This window comes from Podarcis vaucheri (assembly GCF_965113315.1).
Source record: "Podarcis vaucheri genome assembly, chromosome: 11".
Classification (NCBI taxonomy): Eukaryota; Metazoa; Chordata; class Lepidosauria; order Squamata; family Lacertidae; genus Podarcis; species Podarcis vaucheri.
In genome coordinates, this window is record NC_138749.1 from 12,400,349 (window position 1) to 12,426,374 (window position 26,026).

At 45.6% G+C, this 26,026-nt stretch overlaps 1 protein-coding gene across 4 annotated transcripts in view; it reads left to right on the plus strand.

Moving 5' to 3' along the window:
- Window positions 1-452: 452 nt before the first annotated feature.
- The window catches only part of DCC (DCC netrin 1 receptor), a 948,093-nt gene continuing 922,519 nt past the window's right edge, over window positions 453-26,026 (plus strand). For 3 of the 4 annotated variants that reach the window (XM_082241768.1, XM_082241769.1, XM_082241770.1), the window contains exon 1: window positions 453-1,262. In XM_082241768.1, the coding sequence (XP_082097894.1) occupies window positions 1,172-1,262 (91 nt within the window). In that variant the 5' untranslated portion in view covers window positions 453-1,171. Of the gene's footprint in view, window positions 1,263-1,829; window positions 1,894-26,026 lie in introns of those variants that run through there. The other variant, XM_082241771.1, reaches the window with a different exon arrangement.

Genomic DNA, 26,026 nt, shown 5'->3' on the forward strand with positions numbered 1-26,026 from the left:
TTTGGTTTTGCATCCTAAGCCAGCTTAAGTCTCTGTGAGAGAAAGGTGGGATCCTGATGGTTAAGCAAGGAAACCCATAAAGGGACAAACAATGGACAAACTGCTTTGCCCTGCTAATAATAATAATAATAATAATAATAATAATAATAATAATAATAATTCCATACACTTCCATGCACATAGATGTGCAATTCTTGCTTTAAAGTCTTTCGGGAGATCTTCCTGAACACTGAACCAAGTGAGCCAAAGCAAAGTTTCCCAGCCACGGGGTGGGCGCAGCCCAACCTAACTGCAACCAGCCGTGTGTCTGGGCTGTATTACTAAGGCCCATTGAGAAAAGTGACTTCCCACGCTTTGCCTACAGAGGGCATCCCTGCTCATTCATATGTAGGCTCAGCAAATACAGCTGCTGGAGGCAAAGCAGACTGCCTTTCTCTCTCTCTCCCTCTCGCCAGTCTGTCTCTCGCTCGCTCGCGCTCCCCAAGCAGAGTCTTTTCTTCCCCCGATCCAGTCGGCGTCTCTCTCCGCTCTCCACGTTTTCCCTCCCAGCCCTCCACTTCTCCGGATCAATGGACGTTACAGCTCTAACTCTTCCCTCTCACATACTGCTGGTGGACAGCACCAGTAACAAGTGAGAGACCATCGCATCCTTCCCCCTTCTCCGCCCCTCTCTCTGCCACCCTCCCCGCAGCGAACATCTGCGGAGCCAAGAAGGAGGAATAATAACACTATTACCAATACTAGCCCAGCTGTTTGGTCTTGCACGGGATCGTCGGCGTTTCTGATTGCGTTTTACTTTGTACACCAGCAGAGATGGAGCAGCCCCGATGCTTTTGATGCGCCTTCCTTGGCTTTTTGATTTTTTTGCAGGATTTTTGTATGCGCGCGCGCCTATGGATGGTTTTCAAACGCTGGGAGACCCTTTCCTCTCCTCACCGCTTTTTCCTCGTTAGTTTCTGGACATTTCCTGGCTTGGGGACTACATTTAACTTTTTCTTTTTCTTTTTCTGCCTTCCGATCCACTTACCTTGCCCGTGGCGGGGGGGAGAGCTAAGGGAACCCCACGACCACCCCATCGAAAAGGGAGGAGACCGAAGCGGCTTGTGGAGACGTGTCGGGATTGTTTCCTGTGTGATCCGGACCCAAATATCGCTTAGGTGTGGGTTGAAATATGGAGAATAGCCTTGGATGTGTTTGGGTACCAAAACTGGCTTTCCTGCTCTTTGGGATCTTTGTCATCACTCTGGACCTTACAGTCACTGGTAAGTCATTTGTGGGTTTATTCCAACCCTCCTCCTGCTTTCCCCTTCTTCCTTTTGGCTTTAATGGATGAAGCAGGACAGTTCAAAGAGATGCTTGCAGATTTGTGATTTCTTGCTGTCTGAACAGCCTTCTAGCTGGATGAGTTGCTGTGAGCTTTGCGAGAGACTTGGGCAGGGAAGTCCATTAAGAAGATCCTCTTTTGGTCTTTATTAAGGAGAATTCAGTCAGGATGGAAGGAAGCCTCCAATCGAAAGGGAAATATAGCAGAAAGTGATGATGGTGTGATTTTTCTGTTCTGCTTAGTGGTTTGCTCTTCCGGGCTGAGAGATCACTAGCTTTAGAAATTGTGGGGTGTGTTTTTTGGGGTTGTTGTTCCTCTTGTTATGTTGATTGCAAGAGGTTGTCTATAAGGTATAGTGTGCAGGGAAAAAGGAAACATTTCACGTAGAGTGTCTCCAAACTCCATTTGATTGATATTCTGGAGGGCACGCCTCTCTTTGCACTTGGCAGACACATTTTTCTAATTAAAAATGGGAAAGCTGGTCGCGTTACTGAATCGGAGAGGGAAGCGATATGGTGTTGTTCAGCGTTTCTCAGGAGACTGGGAAGAGCTGGAGATGAAAGAACAGGGTAAATAAAATAAAATAAAATCCTGGAATGAAACGAGAGGTTTCTCAGGAAGTGTTGAGGAAAGTAGTGGTGCCATTTGCAGCGAATAGGGCTTGGGGACGGCAAGGGGTGGTGGTGTTCGCTTCCAACGATCCTTTGCTTTGCTTTGGATGATCAACAGTAGCATTTCATTAGCAGGCAATCTCGGAAGGAGCGGATCACGTTCTACAAATCCAGCCGTACCTTAGGAGTGTCATATATATAAGCCACTGATGAACAATGCATGCTGATTTCTCTCCCCACACCCCACCCCACCCAGAACAGAAGCGAACATGACACCCCCCCCCCACCAATGTACAAAAATGCAACATTTCAGCCTAATGCAGAATGAAAAGTTTACTCTGCTCCGGTGTCATTCGGTCGCTTGCAAATATTTGAAATGGCATCCTTTAAAGGGGCCCAAGAAAGATAACGCTTCCGTTGATTGTCTGAGGCTTAACAGGTGAACCGTAAGAAGCTTCTTTTAAATGCATCGAAGCTCATTTCTTTTGGTGCGCGCGCGTGTGTCTGTGCGCTATGCACACACAAGGCGCGCTGGAGACAGCCAGAATGGGGTAATGAATAGGCGTCTCTCCCGAGTTCCCGGCTGAACGGATGGCGCATGGAAACATGTTGGTGTGATGCTCTTTCTCTGAAAAGATGATGGACTTGCAAAGCATATTTGCCGGCTGTGGGCAGAAATGGGTGGGTGGGTGCGGGTATATGTACACATATCTGCGTACGGGGAAGGCACTGGAGGATGGGGTCGGGTTATAGGACGAGCAGAAGAGGTGTAGCACGCTGTGGTGCTCGGGAGTGAAAAGGGGAGTCATGAAAGGCGGTCCTTCTTGCTGTGGATTTTGGTGGTACGTTTTGCTCGCCGCCTCGGAGGAACGGGCGTTGCATGTTTGGTTCCCTGCTGCTGCTGCTGCTGCTACTGGGGTCTTTCTCCTCTTGCCTTTGTGGCCCACGCTTTCTGTGCATGCATGACTGCTGGGGCGACGGGGCAGGGCTGCTGCTGCTGGGTTTCTGTACGTCAAGACCAGGCAAAGTTTCCCTCTCCCCTCGTTTCACCTGTAGGCAAATTTTGGCCCAGGGCTGTTTGTTTTACGCGCAGCTTTGGGCGCCACTTGAATGGGCAGAGGCCAAAGGCAAGCCGCTCATCTGCTTGAATGTCTCCCCCTCCCCTCCTCCGGGAGCTATTTTCTCCCCCTTCAGCATCCTAGCAGGGGACTGATCAGGAAGAAAGCAGGATTTCGCTCCATGAAAGGACCAGTAGGAGGTGCCCTTATTAAGGCCAAGTAGCCAGTTTGCCGCTTGGTGAAATTCCCATTCAGCAGGGCATTTAAAGACTTTGTTGATGGGTAACAAAGGGCTTACAGATCTGCGGCACAATGTAGCTTTGTCCTTTACCCCCTTTCTAGCTAAAGCACAGCGCTGCTTTGGAGATGCAAGATTCGCGTGTGTGTTTCCTTTTAAACTTTCTTTCCGAAAATGAGCACGGCTCAGCGTTGGCGTTACAAGAGAAATAAACGTTATTTTCTCCTTTTCACACAGTCCTTTCTCTTCCGCTTCCCTTCCTATTGTTTCCAAGGTGCCTAAAGGATGCTTCCGTACAAAACACAAATGAACAGGCGAGCCACACAAACGAGGTTCCATCCATTTCGCGGGCCAGAAGCGAGAGTGTCTGGTGCACACAGGGTCCTGAGCATGACTGGGTGTGCTCCGCTCTGCAGTTTGGAAATGCAGACGATAAAGAAATGATCGGATTTTTTTGTGTGTGGGGGGGAATCACACCCCCTGCATTTACGGATTGTATTTAACCGTTTCCTGGAAACCTATGTGCCGCACAACAGAGTGGTTACTTCGGGGTTCAGGGGGAAGTGAATCCCCAGGACCCCTTTGTCTGAAAGTGGAAGGAAGATCCCCGCTCGTTCTTACCCTTAATCCTTTTTCCTTCCGCACTTCCTTATTATGGTGCAGAGGCAAAGAGCAGGATGCATCGCCTTGCCAGAGAACCTCCTTGTGTCTGGGCAGGAGAGCAATCATATTCTCGGCAAGTGGTGCAATATAAATCAACAGTGGTCTGTCATAGCATCCATTTCACACGCAGGAAGAGTTGCCCTTTGTGTTGTGGAGTGGCGGGAGCTGCCACACGTGTTGTATGCCTTGGCCATGCCACCGTGCATTCGGTTTAACGTTGCCGGAAAGTTGGGGCTTGTGCTGCTTAGAGGAAAAGCATGGATCCCACCCCATTATGCCACGGGGGCGGCGCAGGACTACTCTGTGACGTAGACATAGGTTCAAATTGGGTGGTTTGGGGTGTGGGTGCGTGGCAGGAGAAGCTGGTCATTATTTATTGGTCGCAAACTCCAATCTGTAAAATGGGAATTCTAGTAAGGCAGTTTCACTTTATTGTTGTGAGAAAGAAGAACAAAAAAATGCACCATTAACCTTGCAATCCTAAAGCCACCTGCTCGGGAGTAACAGTTTCAGAGAAGTCTACAAGCCTGCTACAAGATTCAATTGCAGTAATAATGGACCTTCAGGGTTTGGGTTTTTGGAAGAGTTCCTTTGAAATTAAACTTAATATGTGGGATGAGCAGAACAGAGTTTCACTGTTTACTTCCACAGAGTTGTTCATCTTTATGATCTGAGCTGTGTTCAGATCTCCTCTGTTTTCTTGAGTACCAGCTGCCTCAGTTGGAGTTTAATGATCCAATCTTAATTTCTGGGCTTGTGTTTTGGACTGAGATGTTAGTCAGCATAAAGGTAAAGGTAAAGGTACCCCTGCCCGAGCGGGCCAGTCTTGGCAGACTCTGGGGTTTGTGCGCCCATCTCACATCTATAGGCCGGGGGCCAGCGCTGTCCGGAGACACTTCCGGGTCACGTGGCCAGCGTGACAACGCTGCTCTGGCGAGCCAGCGCAGCACACGGAACGCCGTTTACCTTCCCGCTGGTAAGCGGTACCTATTTATCTACTTGCCCCCGGGGGTGCTTTCGAACTGCTAGGTGGGCAGGCGCTGGGACCGAACAGCGGGAGCGCACCCCGCCGCGGGGATTCGAACTGCCGACCTTTCGATCGGCAAGCCCTAGGCGCTGAGGCTTTAACCCACAGCGCCACCCGCGTCCGCATAGAGTCAGCATAGAGCTATGTAAAAAGTTACCCTACTCATCGTATGAGACATTCCAGTTTGCGGATTTAACAAAACCTTCCCTGGAAGCCTGTAGGAGTTTGAACTGAGTAAGTCTTCTAATTATACAAGATCTGCAGCTCACGAGGTGGATGCCACTATTGATGGCTAACTCACACTTGCGTTTTATATCACTCAATAGCTCATCATTTGGCAACCTATCACTCAATGACATTCAGCTGGATGTGTGAATTGCCTCCATTGAGAAGTACTGTGTGTTTTAAGGTGATGTCAGGTGTGAAAGTTCTGCTCACATTGTTGGAGGTGCCATGCCTCTTTTACAAATCACCTCTTCAATGTCACAGGCATAAAGTAACAAATGTGTTTGTGTGAATCCCAACCTGAGATCGGTACAGGGGAGTATGGAAAAGAATCTGTAGATATAGTGGCTGGCATTGTTTTGGTTCTGCAATATGTATTCCATCCAATAGGAGGCTCATTAGCTTTTCTGAAATGATCAGATACTCATTGGGATTGGCACCAAGTTATGATTCTAATTGAGCTCCACCACTGCTTTACAAGGAGGATGCAGGTGGCGCTGTGGTCTATACCACAGAGGCTAGGGCTTGCTGATCAGAAGGTCAGTGGTTCGAATCCCCGTGATGGGGTGAGCTCCTGTTCCTCAGTCCCAGCTCCTGCCAACCTAGCAGTTCAAAAGCACGTCAAAGTGCAAGTAGATAAATAGGTACCACTCTGGCGGGAAGGTAAATGGCATTTCCATGTGCTGCTCTGGTTTGCCAGAAGCGGCTTAGTCATGTGGGCCACATGACCTGGACGCTGTACACCAGCTCCTTCAGCCAGTAAAGCAAGATGGGCGCCATAACCCCAAAGTCATTTGCGACTGGACCTAATGGTCAGCGGTCCCTTTACCTTTGCCTTTTACTGCTTTACAATAATATTCTAGAGTTTTCATCATCCTCTCATTTCTGTAGCTGTCTGCATCATCTATAACCATCTCATAAAGGCTGGTAGATGGATCTGACTTATCAGTTATTGTACTGCAATGGAGGAAAGTCTTAATGAACTATGCCAATGATATTCCTGAATGGCTATATCAATTCATCTGGTTCTTAAGATCTAAATTCCCCTGTTATCTTTGAGTGGCCTGATTTTACCCCATCCTTCCTGTGCCTATATTATTGCCTCTTCATTTTCAGTTGCTTTGCCATTGCCTTAGCATTAGTGAAGGGAACAGTGGTGGGTTTATCCAGTAGTCAGCTGTTGAGCTCTGCTCAGCAAAAAACCCGTTCCAGACCAAACATCCCAGCTGGTCTGCTTTGGTTCTGCTTCTTTAGAGTTCAGAATTATTCAGTAGTTCAGAATTACTTGGTTAGAAATATAAATGTGCCCAAGCTTGTAGTGCTCAGATGTATTGTAACTCAAATGCCGTTTCCCAGAGAAGTTCTCTTATGGCTTAGATTAAAAGGAGACTGTGCACATCTGGGAAATGACACTCAGCTTTTAGCTGAAGTCTAGCTCTATTGCTGCTGTATCTTCCTATGCTACACATTCATGTGAATAGATTTGCTTTTTGTGCTGGCAGTTTTATGAGTAAGTTAACAGTCAAAAATGACATTTCAGTGCACTCCCCCCCCCCCCGATTTTGAGGTGGTACATCTGTAAAACAAACAAAAAAAACACATTCCTGTTTGTGCTGGTGAGTTTAGCAGAATCTATTTCTGCCTCTCCAAGCATGCTTCATGACTCAACTGGCATGGGACATGTGATCTCATGGTATACAATAGCGGTAACCAATATGGTACCCTCCAAAACCTGGACTCCAACTCCCATCAGCCCCTGCCAGTGCACACCTGATATATAACATTCCATTCATCCTGCTTTGTGACAAAGCTTCTCTAACATACATACTTTAAATTGAAGGGATGATACAGTTTGCCTTTCTTTCTTTCTTTCTTTCTTTCTTTCTTTCTTTTCCTTTTTGGAAGAGGATACTAAGAATGCCATAAGCTCTGCTGATGATAAGTCGTCTTCAACAAATTGCACCTTGCTTGGTGATCTTTCAAAATAATTCCATCAAACCCTATATACACCTCTGCAACCACACAGATCCTTTGTTGATTAGGCTTTTCAGATGACATCTGTTCAGTGTGGGAAGCATCTCATTGTGGCTGCTGTCAGGAGCTAAATGGGGCCATGGGTGGAAAAGAAGAAAGGGTGGGAAGGAAGAGGTCTTTATTTTATTTCTTAAAATCTATTTTACAATGGTGAAACTCAGCGTTACTCATACTCCTAACAGACCCATTGAAATCAATGGACTTTCCCACTGGATGGGAAACCTGTGACCTTTCAGATGTTCTTGGGCAGGGTCCCATCATCCCTGCCCATGGATCGTGGTGGCTGAGGCTGATGGGAGTTGCAGTCCAACAACTGCATCTGCAAGTCCACAGGTTCCCCATCCTTGACTTAGATATCACCCAATACACCTGGTAAAGGTTTCAGCTGAAATGTGTTGAGCCTAGATAATAATAATTTTGAGCATCTTTGTGTACCCTTGTGGGTCTCCTCCCCTCCAGTAACTGGTCAACAGGCTGCCCCACTGTGAATTGCTACCTTATTAGCTTGCTGTGAGGATTACCAAGATATAAGGCATGCAAATGCTTTTAACACCCCTTAGTGCTAAACAAGTGTTAACTTGAAGTCCTCTCCTTGGCTTCTCAATCCACTCTGATAGTGACCATTCTGTAGAGTCAACTGCTATGCTTGATTCCCTTGCCATGACAACACAGCCCAAGAAGCAACGCTGATGCAGGAAATAATCACATCCATTGACTCTCCTGAAATGCTTGCTTGCTGCACACATCATTTTTACAGGAGTTGGGGGCGGGGGGGGCAATGCCTTTATGAAGTGTTTCCCCGCTGCTTGGAAATAGTCAGAATGGTGCCTTGCTTTCCTTCCATAGAAAACAAAATGACTTCATTACATCCCCCACCCCACACCCCTGTGGCTACTTCCTCTGCCTTAAGAAAAGAGTGTCGCAAGTGATTTTGCAAACTGTACTTAGAGTGGAAAGGCTCATTGTAAGGATCATTAAGTAAATGTGTGCATATGGCTAAATCCAATAAAATTGTTTTCCTGGTTCTGGTGCTTGCTAGATATAAAGTGCTTGCATGGCTTGTCACATTCTTTTCTTTTAAAAAAATACCATGCTATAATCATTACTATGTAAAAACGTAATGTGACAATCAATGCACTTTAAAAATAAATAAATCAAAAGGTGTGAATCTTGGATCAAAATCCAATCCTTAACTGCAGATTTTTCAATTCAAATGAGATCATGCTGGTCTCATTTTATCCTTCGCAGACGTGCTCATATTGCTGAACTCAGTTGTGGCCCAGTTCATACTGGGTAGGATCAGGCTTATTCAACCTCAACCCTCCAGATGTTTTGAGACTACAATTCCCATCATCCCTGACCACTGGTCCTGCTAGCTAGGGATCATGGGAGTTGTAGGCCAAAAACATCTGGAGGGCTGAGGTTGAGAAAGCCTGGGGCAGGTGGTTTGGGAAGCTGGTAGAGGAGATTATGGTGCTTGGTTTATTTTTGACCCAATTTAACATAAGCCATGGGAGGCTCATATATCTCCAGTTGATAAGTGTTGTGATTGACCCTCTTTCCACCTGCTTTGCCCCAACCCCTGGGCCCGGGACTCCTCATAAGGAAGCTGTGCCTGGAGGAAGAACTGCGAGGGGGGAGACTCCATTAGGCAATTTAACATAAGACATGGGCGGCTCATATATCTCCAGTTCATCAGTGATTGACCCTCTTTCCACCTGCCTTGCCCCACCCTCCAGTCTCTGGTTCTCATTTTGTCTTGTATTATGTTGTGCACTGTGGCTTGCTGTTGTTTTATTGAATTGAGTTCAGAAATCGCTTATTGTAACTGTTAAGAGTGGATTCCTGTTTAATCCTGAAATGCTGGTGTTTAATATTATTCTATATTATTTTAATGAATGTTGAATGTTATTTGCATATTGTATATTGTATTATGCACATTGTCTTATTTATATGATGTTAGCCGCTCTGAGCCCGGCTTTGGCCAGGTAAGGCAGGATAAAAAGAAAATTTATTATTATTATTATTATTATTAATGTCACATAGAGTTTCACAGCTGGGATTTGAATTTGGATCTCCCGAGACCAACTCCAGTCTACTAGATAGATGCCATGTTTGGCTACCCTTTAACTATTGTTGTTGCTTAGTCATTTAGTTGTGTCTGACACTTCGTGACCCCATGGACCAGAGCATGCCAGGCACTCCTGTCTTCCACTGCCTCCCGCAGTTTGGTCAAACTCATGCTGGTAGCTTTGAGAACACTGTCCAACCATCTCATCCTCTGTCGTGCCCTTCTCCTTGTGCCCTCCATCTTTCTCAACACCAGGGTCTTTTCCAGGGAGTCATCTCTTCTCATAAGGTGGCCAAAGTACTGGAGCCTCAGCTTCACGATCTGTCCTTCCAGTGAGCACTCAGGGCTGATTTCCTTAAGAATGGAGAGGTTTCATCTTCTTGCAGTCCATGGGACTCTCAAGAGTCTCCTCCAGCACCATAATTCAAAAGCATCAACCCTTTAACTATACACTCATCCAATCAGCATGTTCTCTTTTCTGAATCCTGCCAGCCGATACTGATGTATGTCATTTCAAATAATCATAAATGCATGCAGATCATGTAAACAAACAGGATTTATCTCTTGGCCCCTTAGGTACATGGGTCTAAGTGGAAAAAGATTGCTTTCACATAGCTGGAGAGATAATGCAAAGTAGATTGTGAAGGAAAGCTATGACTTGAATATTTGTATTTGACTACAGTGGGTGGGGAGGAGCCATAGATTGGTCCAATCTGGGAAATAATCTTATTTGTTGAAAAGTAGATAGATGGAAATATTGGGAAATGTTGATGTTGTCTGAATAAAAAGAATATTAACAAAACTCCACAGAGATGTCCTCAATTAACCAAAGACACAAAAACATCACTTGACTATATTAAAATAATCCCTGGGGTGGAACATTAAGTGGATTTTATTTCTCCTGTGTATAAAAACAGAAACAATTTTGGGTCATATTCTGATGACTGCTTCTCTGGTTTTACAGCTATGTAAATCAGGTGTAGACAATCGACATGCCTTGCGATTTAAATAATGGTGAGGTCAGAATCGGGTTCACCATTTTGATTGTGAGGAACTTGCTCTGTTGGGCTGGATAATTTGTGGTGCCTAAGAGAAAGATTATGAGATTGTTCAAACATTTATTTATATTTTCCTTTATTGTTTATTGCATAATTGCTGGCTACAACATTTACTGTTGATACATTAGTGAGGAGTAAACATTGCACTTGGGGAGCAAGAGAAAAACAGAAAAGTCATTCTGAGATTAGTCTATAATGTAATATAGATTCTATATTGTGTTGCACTTGTAGTGGTGAAGGCTTGGATACTGAATGGTGTTGTGGTGTGGAATGTTTGCAGTCCACTTTCTCTGAGGCAATAGAAAGTTGTCAGTATAGCTGGGATGAAAACTTCATATGGGTTCAAAAGATGGGCTGGCTGAGAACTGGGCCCGGTGGGGGGTGGGGGTGGGGAGACAGGAGAGTGTCCCAAGAAGATCATAGAGTCATAGTGCTGGCAGGGACCCCAGGGGTTATCCAATCCAACCCCCTGGAAGCAGGAACCTCAGATACAGAAGCTAAGGGATAAGGTGTCCAAAAGCAGCGTGGCTGAGGGAAGAGGCAGAATAGGTCAGTGACTAAGAGATAAGAATCTGACAAAAGGGTAGATAAAGGAGAAGTGAGTTGGAGGAAAGGGAAACAGGAGGCGGAAAACTACATGCATTGACTTCAATAAATCAGCAAATTCTTTGTGCCAAATGAACAAAAAGTTCATAAAAATGTATGCCTTTTCCAGATTTTCTTCCAGAAATGCATAATGTGTCCAAAATGCCTTTGTACCTTGGGTTTTGCTCTCTAATCTATCTCCCCTGAAGTCCTTTAATACGTGTGCTCTAGTGATTTTCCATAAGATATAGCTGGCTTCAACTAGCAATGTGATGAAATCTACTTTGATGTTTCATTTCTTATGAGGCTGGCAACACTTAAAAATAATTTGTAAGCAGGTGACCGGCTAACAAATACCAAACAGAGGGAAACTGCCACTGAAATTCCATGTCTCTGTTGCAGATATACCCTTAATATAGATTGCTGCCGCTCCCCCATCAAGTAAATCAGTGCAAATACTTAACTGAGGTTCTGCCCCCCTCCAGCATAAATCCTGGTTACACCCATGCCATCAACATGGGGAGTTGAGCAGTCCCAGCTCCTCAGCTCTGCTTCCCTTTTATACCTTGCATGTTGATTGCAGCATCTGGGCTGGATGAGGCCTGTGACCCTCACCTGTTCTGAGCATACTCCAGATGAAGAATCACACACCTCCTCCCTGAGCTGTGATACGATACGATAATCTTTATTATCATTGTCTCATGCAGAACAACAAAAATTGAAGAAATCTACATTAGACATTCAAAAACCAACAAGCCTGCTATCACAGCCTGGTTAACCCCCTAAAAACTCTGACACCCCATAATTAAATACAATATACTCCCGCAGAGACTACCTTACACTGCGTTTAAAACCAAAATCGCATTTCGATAGAAACTGTTTCTCAGGCGGCTGGTCCTAGTCTTTATAACCCTGTACCTTCTTCCAGAAGGCAGAAGCTGAAAGAGATCATATCCGGGGTGTGCACTATCCTGCACTATCTCTGCAGCTTTCTTATGACACCTGGAAGCATAAATTTGATCCAAGGTGGGAAGAGTGCACCCGATTATTCTCTCCGCAGTCTTTACAACCCTGAGCAGCATTGTTTTTCCCCTGACCTGGGATTTTGCCTGCCTCAGCCTCCCAGAATGTCCCTCCCACTACTCCCAACCAGGGGTGGAAGAAGGGGTGTGTGGTGGGGGCGAACCGCCCCGGGTGTCACCAGTGAGGGAGTGACAAAATGCCGGGTGGCACTCACTGCGAGGCCTGCAGCGTGCCAGAGCCATGCGTCTCTCCCTGCTGCCCCAAACTGTCTGCCTGCCGCCTCCCCCTCAGCTGTAGGGCAGCTGAGTGGAGGAGGCAGGCAGACTCCTTGGAGGCCCTGCGGAGCATCCTGCCCTGGCTGCCCCCCCCCCGGGCGCAGGGCATGTGTCCCACCCCAGGTGCCCAATCGGCTTGTTCTGCCACTGCTCCCAACACCTTAGAACCCACCTTGTTCATGGAGATGCGGGTCTCTCTCTGGCTTTGATAAGGTGTCCTCTTCTTCTGGTCCCTGCATGCTGACCCCATCCCCTCGCCATCCTCTGCCATCCCATATATATTTTCCAGAAACCCAATCCATCCTTTCCCATCCCCGGCTTGCCCCGGGTGTCCCAGTCTCAACTACACCCCTTGTGGAGATCTTCTTCCTCGCCACCCCATTGTCCTTCCAGTTCATGACAATGGGAATTGAAGTCCAACAACATTTGGAGGGCCTCAGGTTCCCCATCATTGTTGTAGGGAAAAACACATGGGCTGCATGCTAATAATTGCAGCTCACGCTAAAAGTCTTTATTTGAGACGGCGCAAGCTTGCATTTCTATGGACCCAGAGGCGGAGAAAGAAGAATGTGGTTTATCCCCCTCAGAAGGCAGCAGCGGTGCAGAGGCATACATCATAGCTTTACATTTCCATCCCAAAGATCCTGATAAAGGAGAGTATATTATTTTCGAATGAGATAACGGAACAGATAACGGCAGGCCTATCGGAATCTCTCCCCCTCCACCCCGCTTTTAAATGGTGTTTGTCAGTTTAAGGCTTGATGTGTAAGCCTTCGTGTTACAGTGGGATAATCTAAAACTGTTGCACCATCTCATTTATAAATGTATGAACTGTAAAGGAATCTGCGGTTACAGAGAGACACAATAAATCACACAATTAAATGTCTGTCACTGTCTGCACTGATAGTAACCATTTGCCAATGGGGATGCCAATATATGCTGCTATTTTTTTTTAAGAATAAAAATACAGGAAAAATGAATACTGTGCGAAGTGACTGCCCAAAGCAACTGGGGAGAAGGGGGGGGGGGAATAGGCTGTCAAACAGAGGAAGCTTTTAAAAGAATATTGTAAATGCAGCAATCACATTTTGTACCTGGTACAAAAAAACACTAAAAGATTGCTAAAAGGGAAATGGAGGCAGTGAAAGAAAAGCAGTATTTTATTTTATTTAGAGGAGGGGGAATCTTTACACATAAAAATGGTTTAATCAGGGAATAATAGAACCCTACATCTGGGATAGTATTTAAAGAACACCTTGCCGATCTTCCTTTTATTGAGACAGGTGTAATTCAGTTGGAATGAAATAATAATACTTTGCATTTGTATAGCTCAATGGAAATGTGCAAAGCAGTCCACTTACACCATCTCAGTAATCTGAAGGATCTTCTTTCCACATGTCAATCTCCTGAGACATTTAGGTCACCGTTAGAAACCCTGCCCCAGATTCCCTGTGAAAGAAGCAGGCAGTTGCTAGGGAATGGCCATTTCAGTGGTGGCACCACAGCTGTGGAGTTACCTCTCCAGTGAAACTAGTGTGACTCTTTCCTCTTTTCACTTCTCTGAACTTTATTTGCAGGAGAGATTTGCATATGAATTGTGCTCTACCGTTGGTTGGCTATGGCTGTGTTTATGAGCCACTGTAAATCGACTTTGGGAAATTATGAACTGAAGGGTGGTATGGAGGTTTTAAATAAATAAGGTGAATTGCAGGTTGCTATCATATTTATATAAGGGACACGGGTGGCGCTGTGGGTTAAACCACAGAGCCTAGGGCTTGCCGATCAGAAGGTCGGTGATTCAAATCCCTGCGATGAGGTGAGCTCCCGTTGCTCGGTCCCTGCTCCTGCCGACCTAGCAGTTCGAAAACACATAAAGTGCAAGTAGATAAATAGGTACCGCTCTGGCGGGAAGGTAAACAGTGTTTCCGTGCGCTGCTCTGGTTCGCCAGAAGCGGCTTAGTCATGCTGGCCACATGACCCGGAAGCTGTACGCCGGCTCCCTCAGTCAGTAAAGCAAGATGAGCGCTGCAACCCCAGAGTCGTCCACAATTAGACCTAACAGTCAGGGGTCCCTTTACCTTTACCTATCATATTTATACTGCTGCCATATCAGAATGGTAAGAAAACTGGGTTCATAGTGTTATGGGTTCATAGTGTTTAGGGAAGCTTTTAATGTTTGATGTATCACAGTATTTTAATATTCTTTTGGAAGCCGCCCAGAGTGGCTGGGGAAACCCAGCCAGATGGGCGGGATAAATAAATTATTATTATTATTATTATTATTATTATTATTATTATCATCATCATCATCATCATCATCATCATCATCATCCTATGGAACAGCTCAATGCTGAGCTACTTGGACCAAGAGTCTGGGCTTGTACGGAGCCAGACTCTTGGTCCAAATAGCTCAGCATTGCAGGGTTGCCATATTTCCAGATGTAAAAATCTGGACAAAAAAGATTGTTGAGCCAGAGCTGGCCACACAAGATCCCGCGGCAGAGACAGCCTGAGATAGAGCCTGGGTATCGCCCCCCCCCCCCGGCATCTGAGCCTGAACCTGAACTGCCTGCGTGAGACATTTTTTTAAGCCCCCCCCCCACTCCCAAGACCCAGACATTTGCTTAAAATTGTAAAAATCCCCCCCGGATGGGCATGTAGGGCCCCCAGAAAAAGACATTTCTGGGATTTCCCAGATGTATGGCAACCCTGAGTATTGTCAACAATGGACTGGCAGTAGTTGTCTAGAGTTTCAGACAGGTAATTCCTAGCCCTACCTGCAGCCACCAGGGATTGAACCAGAGTCTTTCTGCAAGCAAAGTGGGTACTTCACTGAGCTATGGCCTGTATATTTGAGATGGGGGGAGACGCCATTGATTGCAGTCAGAAACACAGCACATAACATACCCTCCAAGAGTCCCCATTTTCCAGAGACAGCCCCAGATTTATAGAAGCCCAGAAGCCGTCCCGGTTTCTGATTTGATCCCGAAATATTCCACCTTTACTCAATAGGAGGTTCCTATTTTCATCGGAGAAATGTTGGAGGGTGATGACACAAACTAACAGAATATTCCTTGTGAGAACCCTGTCAGATAAGTTTGCATTGTGGATCACAATATGTCTGAGGCAGAGAATTTGTGGTCCAGGCTGGCTCTGGGTTTGAAGGGGCCATGTGCAAACTATCCCTTGGTGGATGAACCCCCTCTTAGGTTGATAGGAACATAAGAAGAGTTTTGCTGAATCAGGCCAGTGACCCATCTAGACCAGCATCCTGTTCTCACAATGACCAGCCAGATGTCTGTGGGAAACACAAGAGCAGAACATGAACACAAGAGCCATCTCCCCATGGTTTCCAGCAACTGGTCCTCCTGGATTTACATGGTGGTGGCAGCTGTACTCCACGAGTGCTTGGGAGCTGCCATTTTGATTTCCCATGATCCCCGAGAGTGCCTGATGTAGTGTAACCCAAGGGAAATCAAAATGGCACACTGGTGACCACGATGGCTGATGGGAAGCCCAAAGGGAAGGTATCAGCTACTGTGAACCCTGCTAGGGTACAAGGGCATCAGCAACTGCCTGGGGTACCAAGTGCTGATCACAAGCAGTGGCTTACTGAAGGCCACTTAGCATGATTGTGGATAAGGTGAGTGCTTAACAAGTGATCTTCTAGCTTACATTGATAGCAGCCACACTAGAATACCTCTCAAGGGTCCTCTCTGCTCTTCAGATTGATCATCTGAAGAGCAGAAAGGATGCAATTTTCCTTCCGATTGTTGCCATGGGCTGGACTTAGATGCCACTCACTGCAGAAAAAATTGGTTGGTGCTTTCGGGGCCAACAAAGTTGCCAGCAGAGACAGGGGGCAGACAAAAGCCTACAGGTTGGTTCTGAAGAAGTGTGCATGCACACGAAAGCTCATACCAATAACAAACTTAGTTGGTCTCTAAGGTGCTATTGGAAGGAATTTTTAAAATTTTGTTTCAACTGCAGGTTGGCAGCTCACGATACCTGCCATAAACAGATACAAGGCGGTATAAACTAAGTTTTACTCAGGGTGGATTCATTGAAATTAATTTACATGAATAAAAGGTAAAGGTAAAGGGACCCCTGACCATTAGGTCCAGTCGTGGCTGACTCTGGGGTTGCGGTGCTCATCTCACTTTATTGGCCGAAGGAGCCGGCGTACAGCTTCCGGGTCATGTGGCCAGCATGACTATGCCGCTTCTGGCGAACCAGAGCAGCACACGGAAACACTGCTTACCTTCCCACCGGAGTGGTACCTATGTATCTACTTGCACTTTGATGTGTTTTCGAACTGCTAGTTTGGCAGGAGCAGTGACAGAGCAATGGGAGCTCACCCCGTTACGGGGATTCGAACCATCAACCTTCTGATCGGCAAGTCCTAGGCTCTGTGGTTTAACCCACAGCACCACCCGTGTCCCAATTTACATGAATAAGTTGGGTCAATTAATTTCAATAGGTCTGCTCTGAGCAAAAGTTAGCTAAACATCACCCTTAGGGTTGCCACCTTTGATTGGGCATAATAAAGGACAGGTGAGGCAAAATATGGGACAAGTTGGGGGGAAATTAAGGAACTAAAAATTACTTTACTTCAAAGCAATCCATTACAATGGCACATGGGGCTATAGTGTTTTATTCAATGAAAACAACAACAAAAACACTATGAGGACGCTCAGTGAATTCTTTGCTCTCCACCAGAGCAAGCCCATTGGCCAACCCCATCTCTTGCACTCCAAGTCCAACCACCTGTCCCTTCTGCAAGCACAAAAAGAAATCTCTCTCCACCAGCACTGGAGCAGACCTGTGCTGCTGCAACCAACCCACCCCTTGCTCCCCAATGCGCCCAGCACACCTCCTACCCATACAAAACCCAAGACTCCATGCTAGCAGGCCCTTGCACTGCAACCCCCCTCTCTCACTCTCCACAACCCACCCTGCACAAAAACTCTCTTTCTCAAACACCTCCTCCCACCGGACCCACTCTATACCCATCCAGTTTTGAGGAGGAGCCTGAATACATGACAAAAGGCATCCTGTTTGAAGTCTAAACAGGACAGGGGACACTTTTCTCTAAAAAAGAAAGAAAGAAAAGGACTACCACATTTTTCTACTGATGGGTAGCAACCCCCATCATCCATGGACTGGTCCATGTTTTCCCAAACTAGTGCCTTCCAGAAGGTTTGGGCTACAACTCCTAGAACTCCTGACCATTCTGGCTGGGGCTGATAGGAGCAGTAGTTGAAAACTGCATATCGGCAGGATGGGGAAGGCTGCATTGGCCCCGTTCACTTTTGGGGGAGCATACTGTTTGAGATGTTCTTCTGGCTCAGTTGCAAAAAGCACTTGTTCTCAGTCTGAAATGGTAGACCGTAGGAAGACCTCTTCCTGGAGCATTAGAGGCTGCTGCCAGTCAGAGACAGAAGGCTGGTTAAGAATCTATCGCACTATTATACAGCTTCATATGTGCCTTCCTGCCATTATATATTTTAGTGTCAATAGATGGCACTGGAGTTAGTTGTATCTGGGTGGAACCGGCAGTCCCCTGCTGCTGTTTGGTTCGTGCTTCAGAGATACAATGAAGTTCTCGTCTCGCTTCTTGATGAGTAAGTCTTCTTAGCTTTCTATGACACCCTCCCTGCCAGATCAGTCCCAATAACTCTTCACATGGAATCCTGTGTTTCTCTTCAATTGTGAGATGTTATAAGCCAATCCAACTCTGCTTGTTTCTGCAGGAATTCAACTGCTCCCCCAAAACTGCTGCAGTTATCTGTACTCTGTGCAATCACTCACAATCCCTGCCCCATGCTTTCTGCCTGGTATCTAATAGCTCAATATATTCTTTAAATTTCTATATCTCATCCTTCATCTGAAGATCACTGGACAGTTTACAATATAAAACACTCCCCAATACATCCCATAATAACAAACAAAACAATACCCCTCCCTGCACTTCCCAGCAACCCAGGTTGATCCTTGATTATCTTGGCCAGCTGCTTTTTGAGACTCTTGCCAAGCTAAGTGACTGTGTTTTCCTCTCACAATAACAGATCTGCCTGTAAAAGACTGAAAGATTTTCCCCATCCCAGCAGTTACATTGATGAACATTTCATCACATCAGCTCAGTCAATTACTAGAGGTGGGCTTGGAGCAGCAAGGCAAGAGTCTTTGCTTAGGCCCCACAAAACAAAGTTTTGTGTGAAGGTGGTGGTTGGGCTCTCTGGGTTCTCCTCATTGGCTGCTGACTAGGAGCCGTTGAAGGCACAGACTGGGGCAGCTGTCAGCAAGTCTAGTCTGTGCCTCCAAAACCCCCACTTCTCAGGTGGAGAAAACCTGAGGGAAAGGATCTGCACCTGAAGAAGAATGGCTGAGGGATGGTTGAATCCATGCCTTCAGAGGCATGCCCTTTACAGAGGCTGTAGATAGGAGCCCACACCAGGTCCAGCCCTCCCATGAGGCAAGGTGAGGCGACCACCTCAGGCAGTAGGATCCATTGGGCAGTGGATCCCGAAGCAGATTTTTATTCCCCCTTTGTTCCTGATGTGACCCTTCGTTCTGCCCTTCTCCTGTGGCAGGGTGGGGTGTGTGTCATTTTGTGGTTCCTCTCAGATGCCCTCAGAGCGTTGGAGCATCATTTAAAAGATGCAATGAAGAACAACCCCCTATTGCAGAAGTCCTGTGCTCCAATTCCCAGAGCCTAAACCTGGATTGTCGTAGTACTCTCTCAGATGAACATACAGGGATGTTGGTGGCGCTGTGGTCTAAACCACTGAGCCTCTTGGGCTTGCCGATCAGAAGGTCGGCGGTTCAAATCCCCATGACAGAGTGAGCTCCCGTTGCTTTGTCCCAGCTCCTGCCAACCTAGCAGTTCAAAAGCACACCAGTGCAAGTAGATAAATAGACGGGAAGGTAAACATCATTTCTGTGCGCTCTGGTTTCCGTCACGCTGTTCCATTGCGCCAGAAGAGGTTTAGTCATGATGGCCACATGACGCGGAAAGCTGTCAGTGGACAAACATCAGCTCCCTCAGCCTGAAAGCGAGATGAGTGCCACAACCCCATAGTTGCCTTTGACTGGACGTTAGCGTCCAGGGGTCCTTTACCTTTTACCTTCACAGGTGTAATATCTGTTCTAGCCCAGCAAGCAGTCAAACTGACATCAGATTGATCAGATATTCCTGTAGTAAGTTTGGAGTCTGGTACTGGAAATATCATGATCCAGAATCATAATGGCATCTTAACCTTATACATCCATCAATATTCCTTGCTCTTTGACAATTCACCTTTGTGAAATACTCTTCTGCAGATCAACACAGGCTGAATGTCCAGTCAGTATCACCAGGCAGAACTTAGTTGGATTGGACTGTAAACACCCTCCCAAGTTGGTATAGAATTTTAATTGTTCTGAACTTGTGCCATTTCATGCTATCATGTGTAGAATGAGTTCCTGTTACGTAGCTGGGGAGAGCACCTTCTCAGGTGGTCCCAATACTAACTAAACCAAACAACCAAGCAACCAACCAACCAACCAACCAATAAACTGTATTGGGCTGGCCCTGGCTTGCACACTGGATGTTCAAATCTTGCATAAACTCCCTCACATTAAAGATTAGGCAGCTGCTGCCTCTGTTGTCTTCCTGGCACATCCTGAAGACAAGCATTTTCAGTAAAGATCTTTCCTAGTCTCCCTCTCTATTTTAATTGTTTGTAGATATTTTATAGTTATGTTTGCTGCCCTGGGCTACTTTGGAGTATAGTATAGTATAGTATAGTATAGTATAGTATAGTATAGTATAGTATAGTAAGTATAGTATAGTATAGTTGTTGTTATTATTATTATAATTATTTGGTCTGGGTGAGCCAGGCATATAATATTTCAGCCTTTTTCTGTGCAGGGGCAGGGTTCGTTTCCTACCTTGTATTCATGGGTGGTGCCATTTTGGCTACATAACGATTCTCACTTACTCCTCAGCTTCAGCAATAGAGGGAATCTTCTTTTTTCCAGTTTTTTTGGGCCCTGTTCAGCAATAGTTTAAGAATTAACACTAAATGACACTTAAGCTTAAGCAGATTTTGTATTTTTAAAATAAAAAAAATCCCAGTGCATTCATTTCAATGCATGATTAAGATAAAAAAACCCACATTTTTACTCCCAATTCATCAAGACAATCTGAGACAAAGCAACCCTGCCAAGGGATTTGGGTGGCTCGAAGCCAGCACGCACATTTAAGCAAGAGGGGGAAGAAAATGTCAGAGAAAGAGGCGAAAGTGCTAATTTTAAGCATTAAAACAATCCCTGGCTTTTTCCCATGTGAATTTGTGGGTGGACCGTTCTTCATGCTGGCAATCTCAGAAGCACGGCCGCTGAATTAATATGGAACTTTATTAATATGATACAACTCAATTATGCCTGCAATCAAGATATAACTAATACTTCAACGACGTAATGCTGGGACCTGACAAATTCCCTACACAGCAGATAAGATGCAAGACAGCTGACATTCACAAAATCTCCCCGACTGTGAGGTTAATAATCTCCTTAATACGAGCACAGCTGCTTTAGCAAAGCCAAGATGCTTAGTCCAGCTGGCGAGGAAAGAGTTAAAGCTTTGTGGGCTTCATAGAGGCATCTGGCTGGTCACTGTTAGGAACGAGATGCTAGGCTAGATGGGTCTGATCCAGCAGGGCTTGTCTTAACCTTGCTGTTGTTTTCTGTGCAAGCATAATGCAAGATATCACCTACAGCAGAAAAATGATATTGCAGAAGCATTGCTGATTAAAAGGCAGAACCTGGGGTGGTGCCATGAAATGCTAGATTAGCAATCTAATCTAATAACTCTGAACTTGGGCAGGGAGAGCCAAAATGGGAACGCTGGGGGGGGGGATGAAAGATGTGTCAGCAGGTTCTGAGAAACCCAAGGTTTGCAAAGTTAAACCAAAACAAAACAACTTAGCCCAGTGGGGACTGAGCATGCTCGGTAGCCATGGAATGTTGTGTGTCGGTCGGAAAAGGGAAACTGATAACTTGGGGGAATGCTGGAAGAGCGAATTGCTAGCTGGCACCTTGAATAAGAGCATCCCTATTAGGAGGCGAAAACAGATTGCAATACGTATTTCAGTTGCAGGTCCTGATTTTCTAATCTATTCTCATACTTTATTAGGTCAATATTATCATGAGAGCTTTTAAAAAAACAACTCTTCATTTTAGGGCCTTTTTCCTAATTAGAAAAAAAAGTATATTGTCTTTACAAAGTTTCCCACAAATGCAACGTCTCAGGTCCATTGCAAGGCAGGTATGCATGGTCCTCAGGTGTATAATGTATGTACAGGAATAATAGTTGAGAATGCCCAATTTCTGTTGGAGGAATTCCCTTTTTGCTATGTGTCTAGTGAATACTACCTGTGGACTCTGCTCTGTGTTGGATCCCTCCAGCTGACCTAGTTCCATTTTGGATTGATAGCACTGGCAACTGGAAAATGCAACCTTTCGGATGGATTTAAATAAATAGGAGAGGATATTTTATTTAGCAATTATCCTTCCTCTTTCTCACTCATGTGAGGATGCCAATATCTATTTCAGCAGTGTTAAAATCACCATCCATTGTTGCTGCTGCTGCTGTTGTTGAAAATTCTATATCATCCTTCATCCGTCTCAGGGCGGGTCTCAACATAAAAATACAATATAAAAAACAAAAAAATACATAGTAATAAATAAATAAATAATTATTATTAATAATAAATACATATTATAATAACAATACTGATGGATCTCCTATTGAAAGCTTGTTGGTAGCTCTCTCTGCTGCCCCTGGAGTAGGGATCCTTTTCCCAGCCAATGTCTGCATGTCTTCGTGGGGAACCTTCTGGGAACCCATGATGCAAATTTGTTCTTACCCACATTATTTGCTCTTATCCACAATGATGCAAATTTGCATCATTTGCATTAATGGCTCCCACCCTTTTATGAATGGAGTAGACCAGGAGTGGGGAATCTTTGACCCTCCAGATGATGTTGGACTCCAACTCCCATCATCCATGATTGGCCGTGGAAGCTGGAACTGATAGGAGTGATAGTCTAGCAGGGGAGGGCTACAGATTTCCTACCATCAGCACAGACCTTCTAAACAAGATGACTACTGTGGGGCCCAAACATGTAAGGCTGTGCTCTCTGCCTATGGGTCATGCAGAAACTGACTGCGGACAGCCTTGCCTTGCAGTGAAAATCTTGGTTCACTTTCAGCCCCATCCAACTCAAACGTTCTCTTGTGGTTTAATATTAAGTATGATGGACAAGAGAAGAAAGGGGGGAAAGGCAGGGTGGGAGAATGAAGGGGCCACTTTAAAATGGCTCCTTTGATCAGCATCACAAAGTCTTGAGAGGGAAAAGTGATAAAAAGGGGGAAGGAATATGGATTGCGACATTCTTGATGCCGATTTTCTCCCTTTGTAGCTAAGAGAGGAACAGAGTGAATATTGTAGAGATAATCCCACCATCCCCCAAGTGCTCTTAGTGCCTTTTAGACTTCAACTAGCAATAGGGAGAAGATCAGAGGGAAAGATTCAAAGGGAAGGGAGGTCAGCATGTGAATCAAGCATCAAATGAGGACTTTTAAGTAGCTATCGGCTGGGACCATAATACCCAGCTTGGCTTAGTACAGGCAGGTATCTCCAAAGTCCCTGACTACTTGCTTAGAAGTCTACTCAATTCATAAAGAGAGGGTGGGGGGGGAGTTCTTCTTCCCTTGCAAGTCCTACATGTCATGCGGTTGTATCAGATGACCTTGTCCAGCGATGTCATGTCCCGCTAATTGCTGCTCTCGGGCTATGTAAAGGCAGATGAAAATACCCACCGATTAAACCGCAGGTCACACAGATAATGCAGAAAGGCCTGGCAGAGGTTGCACTTCTTCAATCTCTTATGCTGCTCTGTTGCAGAAGCTCATTCTAAGAGGAAATATGTAGAAAATATAAATGTGGGGAACTACGTTGACTGGGTGTCTGGGTCCAGCGCAGGCTTTCCCAAACTTATCTCTCCAGCTGTTTTTGGACTACAGTTCCCATCATCCCAGACCACAGGTCCTGCTTGCTAGGGATGATGGGAGTTGTAGTCCAAAAACAGCTGGAGACCCAAGTTTGGGACACACTGGTCCAGCACATGGAAGGTATTGGGAAAGTCCATGTGCCCTTCTCTACAATGGCCCCTTCAAAGTAATGGTAAAGGGACCCCTGACTGTTAAGTCCAGTCGCGGACGACTCTGGGCTTGCGGCACTCATTTTGCTTTACTGGCTGAGGGAGCCGGTGTTTGTCCGCAGACAGCTTCCGGGTCATGTGGCCAGCATGACTAAGCTGCTTCTGGCGAACCAGAGCAGTGCACAGAAACACCATTTACCTTCCCACTGGAGCGGTACCTATTTATCTACTTGCACTTTGACGTGCTTTCGAACTGCTAGGTTGGCAGGAGCAGGGACAGAGCAACGGGAGCTCACCCCGTTGTGGGGATTCGAACCACTGACCTTCCTGTCAGCAAGTCCTAGGCTCTGTGGTTTAGACCACAGCACCGTCCGCGTCCCTTAGAAGCATTATAATCACAGGAGGTCAACCTTATCTTTGTACACTAGGCTGCACATACACCTTGCCTCTCTATCCAGGCATGGAAGTGGTATCACCAAAGCTCAAGCCAAGCAAAAGCCCTCAGTGAAGAAGAGGCGAAGGACCAGTGAAAGATGTGGCCTAGGGAAAGTCCCATATGCTGGATGGTTAGAATTCTTAGTCAATCCCTCTTCCCAGGGAACTCTGAGCTATTTAACAATCCCTCATCTCGGGGAATTTGTGAAATCACCACCACCATCACCATTATTTATTTAACTTTTATGCCGCCCTACACCCTTAGGTCTCAGGGTAGTTAACAACAACAAAAATCACTATATAAAAAACACAAAATACATAATAAAAAACAAAGATAATTCAATAACCCCCCTTCCATAACACATTTTGAAAGAGCATCAGATGTGAATCAGCTAAAGACCTGGTTAAGAGGAACACTTTCTCCTGGCACCTAAAGGTGTATAATGAAGGCACCAGTCGAATTGCCCTGGGGAGAGCATTCCACAAACAGGAAGCCACCGCAGAAAAGGCCCATTCTCAAGCTGTCACCCTCCAAACCTCTCGTGGAGGAAGCACACGAAGAAGGGCCCCAGAAGATAATCTCAGAGTCCAGGTAGGTTCATATGGAGAGAGGCAGTCCTTGATGTATTGTGCTGTCCACAGACAAACGCCGGCTCCCTCAGCCTGAAGTGAGATGAGCGCTGCACCCCACAGTCAAGTTTGACTGGACTTAACCATCCAAGGGCCCTTTACCATTACCTAGTGGTCTCCTAACAAATCTCAGATCTCTTAACAAATGCAGTTCCAAGGATTCTTTGTGGCTGTTTAAAGTGTTATGATACTACTTTAAATGTATATGACAGACTCAACAATGTCTGAAATCGGTTATGTGGCCTTCATAAAGTGCCCTTGAAACAGTCCTTGTTTACCTATGCAGGAGTAGGGTCTTTTCAGCCTACTGTGAAGTATGAAGTTGGCATTTCTCTCCCTCTAGCAGACACCTGAAGCTATCCCTTCACAACCTTATAACTCTGAAAGAATACATACTTCAAGAGCTATTAGTCTTAGGATAGTGAGTGGAAAGAACAATCCAGTCTCCCGTTGACAAAAGCTGCCTCGCCTCCGACCATCACCACACCTGACACATTTTCTTGACGCTTCCCAGCCTTAGCAAAGGAAGAAACAGCACCTTTCTGTACTTAGCTGAGCTACAATTGGTGACTTATCTCCATTATCTACAGTGTCATGCCTTTCCCCACCAAAACACCTTCTAGGCAGAGGGCTGAGTAAATCTCCACAGACGTTCGCAACAGCAGCAGGTCAAAAGGTAAAACAACAAAATTGGTGGCATCTGTTTCTTGGCTCCAGACACCATGAGGTGCCCACATTGTGCCCAGTGTCAGTGAGAACATATGAGGCCTAGCTGAAGATAAACAAAGCTTCATGCTCCGCTCTCAGGTTTATTTCAGATTATATTGGAATTGGGCATTCATTTCATTATAACTCTATTCAGAAATTAGTCCCCATAAGTTCAAAGAATGCAGAAGGCTGTTCTATATGACCCATTTATTGAGGGTTCATCCTGATTTGCATCCACAAAGCTTTTGAGGAGGTTAGGCCATGCCTGGTCTTTTCGGAGCATCATTTGATTGTGAGGCAGTTATATGAGCATTCATCCTGATCTGCTTGTGGGGTCTTTCTGTGGTTCAGCGGCATTGTGTGAGCTCATGGTGCATGGGGTGGGTACATGCAAGCGCTGGGGGGGGGGTGGCAGGGCACAGAGGGTGAAGGAGCCCACCACAGACCCATGTGTCCAGCACGCCAAGGGAGAAATGAGCTCCCTTGGGTACAGTGCCTTGCGGGACTGATGGAGCTCATTGTTCTGCACACCTGGTTCTGTGTATATGGTTATATAGTTATTGTTGCAGATATTAATATCACACAGTTTGAAGTGTCCAGAAGCATAATAACTATTTGGAATCCATAAAAATATTATTCAAACTTTTACTGGCAGAACTCTTTAAAATAAAACAGAATACAGTAAATTATTCATCCAAAACATCCATACAATGTATTATGCTGTTTAGCACAGGCTCAGCATCTTACAAAATATGAAATAATCCAAACATCTCCTAAAAGCAAATCTCTCTCTCTCTCTCTCTCTCTCTCTCTCTCTCTCTCTCTCTCTCTCTCTCTCTCCTCTCTCCACAGC